At 31.5% G+C, this 18,149-nt stretch overlaps 1 protein-coding gene across 1 annotated transcript in view; it reads left to right on the forward strand.

Annotated features, from left to right (window-relative positions):
- The window catches only part of LOC129951381 (uncharacterized), a 127,040-nt gene that overhangs the window by 85,275 nt on the left and 23,616 nt on the right, over nt 1-18,149 (forward strand). The window contains exon 28 of the mRNA XM_056063504.1: nt 10,974-11,114. Coding sequence (XP_055919479.1) covers nt 10,974-11,114 — 141 coding nt within the window. The remainder of the gene's footprint in view (nt 1-10,973; nt 11,115-18,149) is intronic.

Here is an 18,149-nt window from a genome sequence, read left to right on the forward strand (position 1 = left end):
AACTCGGAACCATTCCTGTGTGCGCGTACTGTTGTCAGGAATGGACTATTGACATTTGACTAACTGCTTTTCTTTTTATGAACAGAAGGGATCATTATACTAAAATTAACGACTTTTTCAACATATTGACTAGCTTTTTCGTAAAAAAATGGGTCCTCAACAAATAAAAAAAAATATTCATTTCACAATTTCTGTCGCCATCATTTAAGTTAAACAGCATATCGTAAGCTTTTTAACAATCAATTCCATAACAATTTTTAAAGGGGAAATTTAATCAGTTTATAAAAAACAATCAAACTTCACATATAAAGGGTGATTTTTTTGAGGTTAGGATTTTCATGCATTAGTATTTGTTAGATCACGCGGGATTTCAGACATGGTGTCAAAGAAAAAGATGCTCAGTATGCTTTGACATTTCATCATGAATAGACTTACTAACGAGCAACGCTTGCAAATCATTGAATTTTATTACCAAAATCAGTGTTCGGTTCGAAATGTGTTTCGCGCTTTACGTCCGATTTATGGTCTACATAATCGACCAAGTGAGCAAACAATTAATGCGATTGTGACCAAGTTTCGCACTCAGTTTACTTTATTGGACATTAAACCAAGCACACGAATGCGTACAGTGCGTACAGAAGAGAATATTGCGTCTGTTTCTGAGAGTGTTGCTGAAGACCGTGAAATGTCGATTCGTCGCCGTTTGCAGCAATTGGGTTTGTGTTTTTCGACCACATGGAAGATTTTACGCAAAGATCTTGGTGTAAGACCGTATAAAATACAGCTCGTGCAAGAACTGAAGCCGAACGATCTGCCACAACGTCGAATGGGCCCTAGAAAAGTTGGCAGCCGCTTTTTTATCGACAAATTTTGTTCAGCGATGAGGCTCATTTCTGGTTGAATGGCTACGTAAATAAGCAAAATTGCCGCATTTGGAGTGAAGAGCAACCAGAAGCCGTTCAAGAACTGCCCATGCATCCCGAAAAATGCACTGTTTGGTGTGGTGGAATCATGTTACCGTATTTTTTCAAAGATGCTGTTGGACGCAACGTTACGGTGAATGGCGATCGCTTTCGTTCAATGCTAACAAACTTTTTGTTGCCAAAAATGGAAGAACTGAACTTGGTTGACATGTGGTTTCAACAAGATGGCGCTACATGCCACACAGCTCGCGATTCTATGGCCATTTTGAGGGAAAACTTCGGAGAACAATTCATCTCAAGGAATGGACCGGTAAGTTGGCCACCAAGATCATGCGATTTGACGCCTTTAGACTATTTATTGTGGGGCTACGTCAAATCTTAAGTCTACACAAATAAGCCAGCAACTATTCCAGCTTTGGAAGACAACATTTTCGAAGAAATTAGGGCTATTCCGGCCGAAATGCTCGAAAAAGTTACCCAAAATTGGACTTTCCGAATGGACCACCAAAGACGCAGCCGCGGTCAACATTTAAATGAAATTATCTTCAAAAAGTAAATGTCATGGACCAATCCAACGTTTCAAATAAAGAATCGATGAGATTTTGCAAATTTTATGCGTTTTTTTTTTAAAAAGTTCTCAAGCTCTTAAAAAATCACCGTTTAGATGATCATATTGTAGAACGTATTTCTCATATTGATGAATTATTTCGTAACTTAAATTTCTATATTTTATTTCTATTGATGAAAATAATCATCATACTGCAAAAGCAATTTTTCAATTCTGATACTGATGATTTTGAAAATCAATATTTTCAATTTAGCCTCATATCCATGAAATTTTTTCATGATATTCAAGAAATTAATCATCATACTGATGAATTATATCTTCAATATTACAAATTTATTCATAAAAATGTATACATTTTTGTACTCAAGTTAAATACATACATTTTTAATACAATTGAAAATTCTGAATATTGATGAATGAGTTATTTGCTTTTCTTAAAACAACTTTTAAAAAATCTTAAAAGCTTAGGCAATATAATGAACCCATTTATATGATGAAATATTTAGGGCGACGATTTTGAGTCATTTTCAAAAAACAAATTGAAGAATGGCTTACATCTTTCAATATTTAAAAATTTCGTTATATTGATTAATCTGTATTTCGTCTTATGCATGAAAATGTTGGCAATACTAAAATTTACATATTGACGACTTTTTTCGTAACAAAATGAGCCTCGGTATATTAAAAAAAAAAGTAAATTACACAATTTTTGTCTAAATCTACTGTATGAAGAGTTCAATTAAGTTGATTATTTAAATTGACGAAATTTAAAATAAAAAAGTAAATGGACGACCTAATACTCTTCAAAAATTCAAAATGTAAGATTAGTATATTGAATCCAAGCAAAATGCATAAAAACATATGTTTTCTAAAAATGCAGAAACTATTTTTCTTTAAAACTGTAAAAAAGTTCTTAATCAATTCAAAATCCACGAATTTAGTAAATGCAAACAAACTAAGATTTTTGCGAAAAGCTTGAATTTTTCGGGATCTACAAAAATTTGCAAATACCATAAAATAATCTTCGGATTCCAAACCGCACAACCTGCTATGTCACTTCTGATGCAAATTTAAATATTGCCCAGTGTAATTGATATGGATTTTAAAATATTCGTTTATAGTCTTAATTTTTCCTTCCAAAAAGTTTTATAAGTGATGACTCCTTAGAAAATTCTTAGACCTAAAACCTATAGTAACTATCAACCCTTAACCATTTACAATACAAAAGTTCATGATTTTCGTAAATGATTTTTAGAAAACCTTCTACTAAAAAACAGGTTTTCATTTTCATCAAATTAGTCATGACTGACTAAGACAATAAAGTATCCATAATATTGGTATTCTAAAAATCATATCAATTTTGAAGGGACCGTTTCCACCGAAAAACCAAAAAATATACCCCATTTGTCAAGTTTTTGTCAAAACAATTTAAAATAAACAAATCATCATACCATACAAAAAGGAAGAACCGGCAAAACATTTCTTCTTCCGTCACCAGTAGCGATTCTCAAAAACACTTATCTCTGTCACAACCACATGCGGTTTTCAAAATCTCTGACACAAAACTAATGACCCCTGAATCATTTATATTTTCTTTTTGCCAAAAAAAAAATAGAAATAAAAATAAAAACAAAAACAATACACAAATAGAGTCAAGTCCTGTTTTTGATGCCTTTTATTCAAAACCACAATAACAGCACAGGCACAGAACTTTAAACAAAAAGTATAAGAAGAAAAAACAAAGAGTGTTAATATTTTAGTGTGATGATGCTTTCTTTTCTTCTTTATTTCCAACACACACAAAAACAAAAAAATGATATAGGAATAGAAAGGACCAAGGACATTTTCATTTATTCAAACAATAGATAATCATCGAAATTGGAAATGAAATCTTGTAATGTCCTTGTGTGTGGTATGCTTTTGTTTTCATTCAATACGTGTATTCAAAAATGCACCCAGTCTTATGAGTTCTTATATTTTTTTGACGGGCAGATATTCCACTCAAATTGTGATGTTTCCATAAACGTACAGGAGCAGATTGTTACAAACAAAAACAAATTTTTAAAAAATGTTAAAATCATGCAACAAAAAATGTTGTTTAGTTACACAAAAGAGGACCAAATATAGTTTTTGTACTTGTTTCTAAGGTGAATGGAGCAGGGGTGTATTCGTTCGTTGAACTTTTGTCAGGCCCTAATAATTTAAGGGGTAATGTCACAGAGAAGAAAAACAATACAAAATACGGTGCTCAGAAATTGAACTACTCAATAGATTTCGGGAAAACAAGCAGCAAATATTGAAATTACTATTAGCTCTTTAAAGATACACTCTACGAAAAAATGATAAGAACCAAAAAAAAAAAAATCTGCTCCGTCTGCTTTTATGAAAAATTACTATGAAGGCATGGCAACCCTATTATTTGATCTTATATTTGTATAAAGGTTATACTAAATTTGTCTCTCTTGTACCGTTTGTCTTACAATAATATATTGATCTTTATTGCGGTACGAAAAATGTATAATTCCAAGCGATTGTATTTAACAATCGTTATTAAAAAGGACCAAAAATAAGAAAATCTTCAGATAACAAAGATCCACGTTATTAGATTGAATTTAATAATTAAGATCCTTATGCTTATAATCGAGAACATAGAAAACCAAATCAGTGGCATTTTCTTAAAGATGAATTAAAACTACGGAGTTAAGCAAAGTTCAGGTAAACATCAAATTAACATCTATTGAAAAATCAAACGCATAACCATCAATGAATCGATAAGCCCCACTAAAAAATTAAAATTTTAAACCTCAATGTGTCATCAAGGCAAGAAGTTTTGAAAGCTGATAAAAATATTGAATATGTGAAACGCGTCCCGAAACCAAAACTTTCATCACATCAAAAAGCGAACAGATTGGCTTCCGCTGAGAAGTTTGAAAAAATTGGGTAGGCTTAGACGGTTTCCAAGAATTTCAGCATGATAAATAAGCAAAAAATCACCATTAAAAATGCTAGCTGCTGTTTCTATCAAAATAAATTACGGATGAAATACACTTCGTGTCACATGAATAGAGACACACTTTTGTCGTCTCTTATATGTTGATACTTCTTAAACCCTTAAGATTTTTGGAAAAATCCAAGTGTGGTAATACAAATTTTGGATTAAGTAATTAAATACAAGTTTGTTGGCTCTTTTTTTTCAAGAAAGTAAAAGGATACGCTGATTGCTTGGGAGCTTAGTACGAGTATTAATTTGATAGAATCAAGAAGTATTGGTTGAGGTAGGGGTTTAACCAAGGAGGAAATAGGCCAAACTCGAGCTTAGAGGAATCTTTGCAAAACCATCTGTTTTATAGCAACCAAAATTAGAAGAAGTTCAAATGTTATATACAACTGAAGGATCTAGAGAGATATGGAAAAAACCATAAGGGAATATTCAAGAGAGCCACATTATTCCAGAGAAAGCAGGTGATAGTGAGAGCTGCTTCAAATTCAAGGCTTCCCATTAGTTAAAGGTAGAAGCTGTTGAAATGCTAGTAGATCAACTGTTGCTAAAGTGATACAGAAGACAGATTGTAAACGACACCAAAAAATAGGGAAAAAAGCACCATTGAATGCTGCACGCAAGGTCCAACGCCTTAATTCTACAACAAATCAAATCAGGTAAAATCGAGCTTGGCATGTCGTTGTCTTTTCCGATGAAAAATAAATTAATTTCGACGGACCTGATGGATATAGCTGCTGTTTCCAAGGTTTCAGAAAAGATGACATCTATCTTGAAGAACGAATATGGTGTTATGGTATGAGGAGTAATCGCCTATTATTGATATTGGAAATGGATTTTCAAAGCTCTAAAGTGAAGACAATCACTTAAAAAACGATTTTTTAAGAGCTTTTCCGCAGTTTTCTGAGTTATTTGGTAGACAACGATGGACTTTCCAACAAGATTATTCACCAGTATACGGCATGACCACCAAAAGCCTAAATTCATTGACAAAAAATGGAGATGGCTTTCATGAAAAGTCTACACAAGAGAACGAAAATACCAAAAACCCGAAGAGATTATTGAAGCCATAAAACGGTTCTAGGCCCAAATTTTTTCTGATTATCTTAAATCACTCTATAAATCCATAGACCACAGAGGCTACTTGAAGTAATTCAGAAATCAGGGGCAGCACAAATTACTAAAAATTACTTAAGTCTATTCAATAAAACCAGTATTTATATAAACCATAAGAATTTTTGTTATTTTCTTTAGTTTAAAAGGTCTTACAGGTAAATTTAGATTTTGTCCCTATTCATGAAGGTACCTTCCTCGAAAAAGCCGTCATAAAACTTTTATTTATAAACTTAATCCAAAAATGGACTTGCAATATAAACTTAATACACTTTAAATATTCCACATTTGGGGTTTTTCCAAAAAACCTAAGGGTTAACAAAATATCAGCAACAAAAACCGAAAAAATTGGTCCCTATTCATATGACATGAATTGTATTTTCTGTAGAATTTATCTTCTACAAGGATAACGCAGATATTTATGTTTCAAAATACATAAAAGAGTTTTTTAAATAAGCAAAATATTTACTTATTGAACTGGCCCTCATGCAGTACTGATTTGAACCCGATTGAAAATGTTTGGGCATTTTTAATACAAAACGTGTTTTAAGAACAGACGTTTATTAAACATAATCAATTATTTGACAAGTATTTGACAATTGTTGTCTAAGAAAAGTGATCCAAAATTTGTACGTGTTAAATAGAATCAATAATAATTTCAATACCACCAATATAAAGCAAAGTCATATTTTCATATCTTTGTTTTTCCTTATAAATTATGTTGGTAAGTTGTAGTTGGTTAAAATCCGTGTTTGTCCTAATCATTATTTCGTTTAGTGTATTCGAAAATAATAGAAAATAAAAGGAGCCCTTAACCTTACACGGCCTAGATTCATCTCTACTATGCCCATATCTCGTTCTATCCCTGGCAAAGCTCCACATGCAATTTGCAACTCCATTATGTATTTCTGTTTATGCATGATGTTGTGTTCGAGTTAAACAAGAGAACTAAATTTACAAAATAAGTAAAAAAAAATAAACAAAGAAAAATACACTTTTTTGTGGTCCTTTCTCATGACATTTATCAAAAAAGTAGATGATGACGAAGAAAAAAAATAGTTAAAAAAAAGAAAACTTCAACCAAAATGCACTTTCCTCTTTTTATTTTCTCCATCATCACAGAGGTATTCCCTGCAGTCTAAGGACACACAGGAGCAGGAATAAAACTTTTTATATTTTGTTTTGTAGAATGTGTCATTTTTAATGCATCCTTTTTCTCTAATAGTTCTTTTGTGTCATCCGGATATGTACTCAAACAAAATGTAAAAAAAAAATAACGAACGAATTCAGCAAAAGAATATTTGCATAAAAATGCATTCCATGCTATTTCACTTGGATTTTATCACTACTGACAGTGTCATGGCCATGAGACAACGCGACACGGTGTAGGTCCTTAAATCCACCCCTACACTACTCTAGATGTCAGATGCTGATGCTGATGCCAAAGCCAAAGCTAAAATGGCCTTGAGCCCTTTGTCACTTATGTATGTTTAATTCTAATTACTTGCATAAAAAACAGAGGAAGGAATTACACGTGTAAACGAAAATCCTGCAAGGATATTAGGTACTTCAATTAATTTGTGCTTTGTTCTCTGCTCTGCCAACGACAACGGCAACAAACGACGACGATGACATACACGACGGGATGTGGCCGCCATCTCAAGGTGTGGCACCGCTTTGTAAAATATCACACACAGGATAACAAAAAAAACACAAGGATCTTCTGATAAATTAGGTATGAACCTACTCCGTGCAGAGCACACACTCAGGGGAGTCAAGGGAGGATGAGGGGAATAACTCTGCTCTGCTTGTAAAGTGTATGTTAAACAAAACAAGCAAATTCAATGTTAAACTTCTTGTTCCAAAGGGAAAGCAAAATGGCAGAAAAAAAGGATAAGGATAAATTCAACCTCTTAATCCGGAGATCCTGGCACTGGCACACATAATGTCGTAGATATTTTATTTCCTGTGTTTTCTCGCTCTTTCTCGCTTACTTTATTCGGCACTCTGCAGCGCTTCTGAAAGGTTAAGCAAAAGCGAAGTGAATCAAATCACTGAGAGATGTTAAAGTCATTTTGGGAGATTTTACCTTTGGGGGCGGTTTTGTACCACTTTTGTGCCACTGAGAAAGCCTCCCGGATTTGTCTTCCTTTAATTTTTTTTTGTGTGATGTTTCAAACATTTTTCCAGCTTTCTTATTTTTTTTTGGGCATGTGGGCTTTATGCAAAGTGAATCTTATACATTTACTTTTTGCCTCTTTTAAAAGATAAACCTATATGCGCTACCGCTGTCGTGCCGTTACCTTTATAACGTGAGGTGCAAATTGATGAAGGAGCAGAAATAAAGAAAAAAATAAAATCCCCAACAAAAGTAAATTGGTGTAATATATTTTCTTATGGTGTTGACAAACGGATGATGCTTGATATGCCTTTAGAAGTTTTATTGAAAAATTCAAGTTAAAAGATCATTTTTTAGGGGAAGTTTTATAGTCGTGTCAGAGTGAGTCAAAGTCGTCCATCAACGGTGGCGGCGGCGGCGTAGTGGTGGCGGGTGATGCCAACACTAACGTCGTCGTTAGGGAGCAGCAAACAGTAGGTTCCTACCTTAATCTTACATAAATAAAGGTAAATTAATTCTGTTAGATTTAAGGGTCCCTTTATAGCTCCATGTTAAGAAAAAAAGGGGTAAATTGAATCATTGAGTTAAAGTGGAGTCAAGTGAGCAATTCAGGTTGATCTTTGATGATTAATCTCTGCAGGTAAAAAAAGAAAGAGAATGAAAAATAAAACAGATAAGTTCTTAGGAAGCATAAAGGCTTTGCCAAAGGATTTGCTTTTCCTACAGAAACAGAAAAATAATGACAATTTACGGAAGAAAGTGTGACGTTAAAGATAAAGCAGGATCTTAAACTTCGTATTTAGCTTATCATTTCAAAAAACTTTTTTTAAGTTAAGAAAAAAATATAAAAAGGACAATACAACACATCTTATCCTTACGAAACGTGAGAGGCTGATTATGCTGACATGATTAAAATGGTTAAAGAAGAATTCTCTTAGGTAATTCTTGCGTTTCTGAACTAGAGCAGGCCTCCTCTTCCTCTTCCAAACAGCTTCTATAAAAGTCATTTGAGAATACGCCTTACCGCGAGGCGTGCTTTCTTTTAAGAGAGTGTCCGGTAAAGCCCCTCGAACGTTTTACCGTTGGTCAGATGTTTTTCGTGACCTGACACGTGGAGATGTTGTTCCGCTTGGTGTTTGCCTTCTTCATAGCGTCTTGCATTAGCAACAATTTACAAGTAGTGATTGGTATGCCAGTATGTGATAAACGTGGTAGGACGGGCTGCCGTTCCTGGTGAGTTCATCTGCCTTACAGTTACCTGGAATGTCTCTATGGCCGAGCTCCCAGTAAAGGGAGAGATGATCGACAGTTAGGGACTGTTAAAGAGTTTGTAGAGACAGAGTCCAAAGATTTTATAGTGGCCTGACTATTTGAGAAAATACGAATATCAGATATTGATATCACGTTTTCTTTAAGCCAGGACAAGACTTCTTTTATCGCCAATTGATTGGGAAGGCGGAATGAGAGACTTAATTTCAGTCGTTCAGAGTACACACCTCCACCAACCCTTTCTTTTGTTTTAGAACCATCTTTATTAAACTAGATTGACTCGTCTTTTAGAATTGCCCTGTTCTTCCAGAAACATCTAAGAGGTATAGAAATCTGGAAGTTTCTGTCGAATTGCAGTTGGGGGATGGTGTAGTCTGTGTGCTTTGGAATTGATTCTAAATACCTAAGAATTCCGGAGTGGCTAATGTTGTTGTTAGTCCACTGCGACGAAGCTTTGAGGTGAAAAGTAAAGCTTGCAGCTACGGGTTCGTTTGAAGCGATCCGCTTATACAAAGGCAAGCTGAACGTTGGACTTTATTTAATAAGACATGACTGCTCTCAAAACTATTTTGGGATACTCGCAAAAACATAGAAAACGGCATGAGATGTTTGGCCTGAATCGGCATTCTACAAGAACTTAAGGTTCTATTCTTCAATTTCAGTAAGGCAAAAGTAGTTAAACATCGCTCTGCAAGGCATGCCGATGACCGAAATGTTGTTAACAGCTTAATTGTTCTAAAATGTGATATGGAAAGATGGTATCCTTAATAATAGTTGCTCTATGTTGTCAACTTGAAGAAGATATAATACTGTCTTGATGCCAATATTTTGAGCAGGAAACAGCTGTCGGTGTTGAAATAAACTTTGATTTAAAAAAGATGCGACCATTTTGAGAAAAAAGGTTAAATCAACTCTTTCAATTTTTTAAACTTCTTAATAAATCATTAATACGATTTTAACTAAATATCTTTTCATTGGTATTATGCCCAGTAGAGTCTTTGAACTCCTAGAAGCTTGGTTTAGCGCATGAATAAATCATTTAGGGATTTTAAAAAGTAAATTTTATTTTAGAACTTGATTTACTGGCTTCTTTCTTGTTTGAAGTTTCTTTAAGAAAATATTCAGAAAACTCAAATATTCGATATTGCGATTGATAGAAAACAGCAATTTCGAGAATTACTTCTTCTATCGATTTTACCATCTGCAAGAGAATAAAAACCTTCAATTCAAAAAAAGTACTTAATCAACTTCTGTAATTTCTCGATTCCATGTCTAATACTTCTAAAAAAAAAACACCAATAAAAAATAATACTAAATTAACTTCACAATTTTTTAATTTTTTGTTTAATGTTTCCCTAAAAAACAAAACCTACAGTTGGATACAAAAATAATACTCCATCCACTTCGATAATTTCTTCATTTCTTCTTTAGTGCTGCCTTAAAAAAAATAATACTTCCAATCAATAAAAGCTACTCCAGTAGCTCAGATAATTGTCCCTTTCGTTGTTTAATGCTTCCTAAAATCAAATTCCATAGCTATCTTTTTGCAACTTCTTCTGCTTAGTTATAGTAAGGTTTGAGAAGGTTGAGTCTTTTATGTAAGAATTGGAAGATCGAAGACCTTTTTGAGTTAAGAGCAAAGAAACGGTTGATTTCTATCTCTACTTAACTTCTCGTTAAAAAACTTTATAAATCTTATAAATATTTCAAAATCAGCCCGATCAGTATCATAGTTCATAAACAGGTCACAAAACCCAGTATAACGTCCTTAAAAAACAACTAGCAAATATATATAAAAACATTATACTAAGATGATTGTAAAAAATAAGTCTTTTTCACAAAATCATTCATCCCTTCAAAACTATCAGTGTCCTTTCAATGTATGTCCTTATACCATAAATTAATAATTCTTATACGATGTTTTTTCATAATTTCTTGGTAAAATTAAAACAAAAATTAAACAATTCCAAAAACTCTCCACAGAACAACTTGCTTGGTGGCAAAGATGGGACAAAACAACTCTAATTATCCTTGTTGCAGCCGTACTAGCCCTCCTTCTGGCTGTAATAATAATCTGCTGTATTATAATTTGCATTTGCCGGCGAAGACGACGACAGGATAAATGTAAGTAAAAACAAAAATTAGTATTTTTTAAAAATTCATACAAAACGAAAAAATCTACAACATTGAAAAAAGAGAACACTTTCAGTTTGTATTTCGTATAATTTTGTTTTTATTTTACTGTCTATCTCTCTATTATAAGTTATCCCAATTATTTTGATTCGTTTTCATTTCATCTTTATTATTTTTGTTTGTGTTTTGTATACTATATACGTATTATTATTATTTTTATGTTTTCATTTTTTGTTTAAGAAAATGAGAAAAAAAAATAACTACACTTTGAATTTATCTTTTATTGCAAAAACAAGAATTTATTATCTAAATGGAGTTTGCATTTTGCATTTGCAAAAAAGAAAAAATTTACAAACATAAAAATACAAACTATATAGACAAAGAATAAATTATTTTATAAATTAAAAGTAATTAATTCCATTGGATTATTTTACTTTTATATGTTTTTGAAAATGCGAGAATGCTCTTTTACTGCCATGCATGAAAAAATATACAATTTTGTTTGTAATTTTTATTTTATGTTTTTCGTTTGAATAATTATTATTAACCATAACCAAAAAACTAATGAAAAGACTTTGTTTTGTTTGATTTTTGAATTAAATATAATATAAATATGTGTGTGTCCTTTTTGGAATGAGCATTTTTAACCTATATACATACTTAAACTAAAAAACAAACAGAAAAACGTGTAAACAGTTTTGTTTAGTGTGATATTGCTAATGCAAATTATATTTTTAAATTTTTGTTTTCGATTAGTTTTTTGAAAGAAATTGAGGAAGTATACAAATTTTTACTGATTCAAATTTTGGGGACCTATAAAATGAAACTTGTTTTTTTAAATACTTGAAACTTGAACTTCTTTTTGTACTTTTACGATGGAAAACAAGAAAATGTTTAAATCAGAAAACAACAAAAAATTTAAGATAGCTTTTACAACATAATTATATGAGATGGATGATTGTCAAAAGTTAAACTCCATAATGTTGTTTTTTGAAAAAATAATGGTTGTAATGGATGTTACCATGAAATTATACCGTCAATATAGATATACCTCTTATATATTCCCTTTAAGACGACGATGGGACACTTGGGCGTATACGTCCTTTTTAATGTAGTAATTTCATATTAAAATATAACTACATTACCTATCTGGAAAATCTTAAGTAAAACAAAAAAAAAATAAGTAGCGATGTGGTTTAGAATAAATATTAAAAAAATAATAGACAATGACAGTCTTGCCTTCTATATTGTAACTTCTCCTTTAGCCAAAGTGCAAAGTTTATCTAGGCCCATAAAGATTCACTTAAGGAGAAATTGATAATATTTTCAATCTTCGTAGCCAACTAAATAACTTTGTTTCAAATTGTGTGTATATTTAAAATGGAAATACTTTAATATGGTCAGGCCTTTGAAAGAACATATTTGATTCGCTTCAGTCAGAAACATTTTAGACGTTTTATTGTAATTGACTTTATCGATTTTAAACAAAATGATTCTAATATTTACAAATAAAAGTTTTTGATTTTTAAAATCACATTAATGTAACGATTAGATTTTTAAAATTTGTATATCTGATACTTTTTTAAGAATTTGAGAACATAGAATTTTAAGAAAATATGAATAGAATTTTAGTAAACTTTTCTTTTAATATGAAGGATGATTTTATGGAGTTTATTTCTTAGATATGAGCTTTTCGAATACTGTAAGACTATGAGTTAAATAAAACGTTGTATCAGTCCTCTACTTTAACAATGAATTTGTCTTGAAAATTAACTTGCAATGCTTGATTTGTCGGCATAAACCCTATATAAATTAACATAGAAGGTATTTAGAAATTTTATAGTACCACTTATCTAAATAAACTTGTAAACAATTCAATTTGTCAATAAATTATATTCCTTCTAAAAATTTCACTTGTATAAGGCTTTGAATATATTGTTCAGGGGATTAAACAATTCAAAACAAATTTCTAAACTATAGACGTCTACTTCTTCTACTACTTCTCTATTTCTAATAGAAATATGAACACACTTTGACTTTCTGAACTGTCAAACCATAATCAACAAAAGTTGCAGTTAAAAGAATGTCCTTTTAAACAAACTCAAAATTACATGAAAGAATGCTTTTAAAACAAGTTCGTACTATTCTTCCATTACTAACTAACTTAAGGTGGCGCTACAGTCCTGTGTGAACTAGGGCGTCACGCAACAAACTTCTCCATCTAGCTCAGTCTCTAGCCACGCTCCAGTTTCACGCTCCAAGTTGAGTCAGGTCACTTTCCGCTTGTGCCCTGCCCTGTGGGTGTGGATTTGAAGACTTTACGGGCCGGTGCATTGGTTTCCAGGCGCTGTACGTTACAAACCTTTTTAGTCATTGGACTGTTACCCTTCTGGTTAAGTTTACTTCCCTGTACAGCCCGTATAGCTCGTCGTTCCATCTTCTCCACCACTCCCCTTCGGTACATACCGGACCGTAGATCACACGAAGAACTTTTCTCTCGAAACGACCCAAGTTGCTTTCATCCGCTTTTGTCCATACTTCTGTCTTATGAAGCGACACTTTTGTCCTTCTAGAGAGGACTTTTATAGAAAATTGCTTTCTCAGCCCAAAGAAACAGCGATTAGCAAGAGTTATACTTTGTTTGATCTCAGCGCTGGTGTTGTTTTCTGCGTTTAAAGCAGAGCCTAGGTAGACGAAGTCCTTGACTACCTCAAAGTTACGTCTGGCGATGGTGACGTTTTAACCAAGTAGTCGTCGGTGTTGTAGAATGACAACATGTACTTTGTTTTGCCCTCATTAACTGTTAAAACCATTTTTGACGTCTTTACCTCAATACTCATAAAAGGTTCATTGACATCACGTTGAGTTCTTCCGATTATGTCAATGTCATCACCATATGCTAGTAATTGAACAGACTTTTAAAAGATAGTGGTTCTGGTGTTGACTTGTGAGCTCTGCACTATTCTTTCAAGCACGATGTTAAAAAAATCACATGACAGCGCATCACCTTGTCTAAAAACCTTTTTTGACGTCGAAACGTTTTGTTAAGTTGCTTCCATCCCTTATGGAGCAGAGTGAGTTTTCCATGATCATTCTGCACAAACGGACGAGTTTGGCAGGGATCCCAAAATTACACATGGGTCTATACAGCTCGTCCCTGTAGATGCTGTCATATGCGGTCTTGAAATCGATGAAAATATGGTGGGTGTCTATTTGGTGTTCTTGGCTTTTTTCCAGGATCCCGTACCGTAATGTGAATATTTGATCAATTGTGGACTTTCCTGGTCTAAAATCACACTGATAAGGATAAGGTTGTTGACGATGGGCTTTAGACGTTCGCATATTACAGCAGAAAAGATTTTATAGGCGATGTTTAGTAGACTCATTCCTCTATAGTTGGTACAGTTTAGATGGTCTCCTTTGTTCAGGATAGGGCAAACAATACTGAGGTTCCATCCATCAGGCATGCATTCTTCCGACCATATCTTACAGATAAGTTGGTGAATGCTAACCAACTTATCTCCAGTTACTTTAAAGAGCTCGGCATTCAATCCATCCGCTTCAGCGGCTATATTATGGCTGAATCACAAACGCGCTTCTGCTTCGGCTTCGTCTGCGTTACGGTGGGCCTTCTTCGAGGTTGAATGAAATTTCTATTATTTCATCCATTATTTAAAATGTCTGTCATGGAAAGAAATCCTTGTGGAAATCAAGTATTTAAGCATAGAGTTGGTCATTGAAAGCATACCAGACAAGTGTATAGGTATAAAAAAAATGCAATCAGTTTTGTTAAGCGCTTTTTATTTTACCTTCATAAACATTATTAAACAGTACAAAAAATGTCCCTCTGCAAAAAGCCTGAATTTTATGTAGAATCAACTGTCAACAAATGTATTTATAAACAAGTATAATCCTTTTAGAATCCCTTCACCATTTAAAAAAATGCTATTAAATTTTAATTACTTAGGTTATGTATTGTCCTATATCATTTCAGAAAAAAAATAAAGTTTCATTTAGTAGTTATCCAATTTAATTGGCTCAGAGTTGTTGATTTAATCACAAATCTCCCTCCAATCAATCAATTTTCTATTTATCATCCGAACTTACTTTGTATTCCATTTCATTGCATACAAAATAAATACATGTTTTTAAGTATTTGTTTTTATCTGTTTTTAATTTTAAGTTAAACAAAATTTTATGATTCAAAAGAATTTAAAAAAAATATAACATACTCTAACATTTAAAAAAAATTAATATGTATGCCTTTGACTAACGCAAACATTTATTTTTCATTTTTTTCTCTTTTATGTTTTTCTTTTTTAAATGTTTTTATATCGCTTTAACGAATTTTTTTGATGCGCTTTTATATCAACATAATAAACAAAACATACAAAAATCCTACATATCAAACAACATTATACACATCATAATCAATCACGCATTTAACATTCAAACAAAATAACAATTCAAAAAAATAAACTTCATACATTCTGCTGAATTTGGCAACTTACAACTGCAATCAAACGGAACAATAAAACAAATTAAAAAAAAAACACGCACACAAAAAAATAATAATAAAAAACTCCTCTGTACACCATCAACTCATAAATTACTTTCACTAATAAATATAAACACTTAAATTTTAAAAACATATAAAAATGCTACACAAACACAAAAACACACAATCGATAAAATTAAAAAAACAAACCATACACAATCACTTTACGTGTGCATCCTTTTTATTGCTCTTCTGTTGCATTAAAAAATTAAAATTTTGAAAAAAAAAAATAAACGAATTTATTGCTAACTATAAAAACAATTACACATAAAAATGCACAAACAAAATACTTACTCACGTACGTGTGCTAAAATAAAATATTCAAACACTTGAAAAAATTAAAACTATGAATACCAAAAACACAGATCATACGGAAGTGTCCATCAGCGCAACACAAAGGTAAGCACTTCTCAATAATTGGTTGTAAATTATTTTATTATTTTAATTTTATTTTTTAATTTTCAAGTGAAATTATGTACATTCCGAACTAGTATCATTTTTTAAATGTAAATATTTTTAAAAATCGATTCTAAACTTTTGTGTTTGCACTGATTTCATTCCTTTTCTCTGAACTTTTGTCTAATAATTAGAATTAATTATGTTTGAATTTTGTATTAACAATCTTTTTTAAGAGGAACATAAATATTTTGAAATCGGTAATAGAACAAAAAATATGTTTGATAAAAAATATACAATAATGAATAAGTAAGATATTAAATTTTTAAATAGGCAATTAAAAAAAAAACTTCATATAATTAAAATTTCTTACATTTATGTTAAAATGATTTTTTTTTTTTTCGAAACATAATATTCTAACGAATTTCAAAGTAATGAACATTTTGAATAAGAAAGACACTATTGATGTAAGAAAAATTATAAAAACTTACTTTAGAAATATTTTGAAATACAAAAAATAGGAACAAACACACAATCAAGCTTTTCGTCTACCAAGTTTTTGTTTTTTAACAAAATAATCCTGCACCATAAAATCCCACCGATTAAAATTGATATTTTTAGGACATTTGATTAATATAAATGTAAGAAAGTCTTAAAGTCTTATTTAAGCTCGAATAAAATTTAGAAAAGTAAAACACTAAAATAGGTACTTGATCTTGAAATTAACTTTTCATCTTTATAAAAATATTTTAAATGTTTTTGAGAAAAATTAAGTTAAGTTTTTGAAAAACTAATTTCATTTTTAACCTTAAAAAGAATCCAATCACACTGAACATTTAAAGACACTTGCATATTAAAAAATGACTATTCGTCAAAAGTGACCACAATTTCACGCTTAAAATAATACTTTAGTGTGGAAGAATATCACCAAACGAAAAAAATCCTGCCTGCAAGAAACCAAGTTCAAAATCCTTAAAGACGTGCTTTAATTACACAACTTAGTTCTAAAAAAGAATTTCAAATTAGTCTGAAATAAGTATTACTTTTGCATACTTTCTAAACGACAAATTTTCTGTTCTGAAGGTTGGCTTTTTTTACTTTTATTCGTTCTTGTTGATTCTCACGATTTAGAGTCTATTAGGACATTCGGCGATAAAAACCAGATGACATTACAGACGATGACTGTTATTTAAAAAAACTGTTTGAATAGGTGGATAAGCAGAAGAACGAACTTTCGTACCTAAAAAAGGGAATTTAAATCCAGAGAACATGCTTAATCACCGTTTTAGTCATCCACAACCCGACGTCTTAATATTCTTAATTGTTTTTTAGCCTGGTTCGAATTTTTTCCTTCGTTCCAAAGATTATCACAAGCCTCAGTAGCTTTAAAAAAGTTCATCACTTTTTCGTGAAATTTAACAATTTGAATATTTTTTTGAAGTCGTATCGCTAAATTTTTAGCAATGACGATTTTTTACTTTCCGAATGCCAAAAAATAATAGTAGCAAAAGTGAGAAATAATAAGATAACGTGCTATTAAAAATTAAACCACTGTTTGAAACTCTTAATTACGGAATTTAAAACAAAAATTAGTTAATTAATTCAAACAAACACTTAGAAAATACTAAATTTTTTTAAAAATATAAGTACTAACTTACTTACTACTAATACTAAACAACAGACACGACAAAAAATCAATTTCTTAATACAACAATTTCTTATTTTTTGACATTGAATAACAATTATTACTTAAAATCTTTGATTTTAGCTTCGAAAACTTGTTAATCTAATTCTTAATTTAATTTAAACATTAAAATTCGTCTTGATTTTTGTTTAATCACTCAATATGTTTTTAACACTGAACTACGAAATAAACCTATTGCAGAAAAGTCTTCCACAAAATATTCAAAATTTGAAAGACCATAATACTATGAGCTTAGTCTTTCCTTATTTCAAAAGGATAAATAAATTACTTCTTCAATAAAAGTTGTTAATTATGAAGGTTCAAAAATACTGCAATCCTAAAGTTTTTTAAGTTATTTTTTTTTTAAATTGCTCAAATATACTTGCAT

This window comes from Eupeodes corollae, chromosome 1, assembly GCF_945859685.1.
Source record: "Eupeodes corollae chromosome 1, idEupCoro1.1, whole genome shotgun sequence".
Taxonomy (NCBI): Eukaryota; Metazoa; Arthropoda; class Insecta; order Diptera; family Syrphidae; genus Eupeodes; species Eupeodes corollae.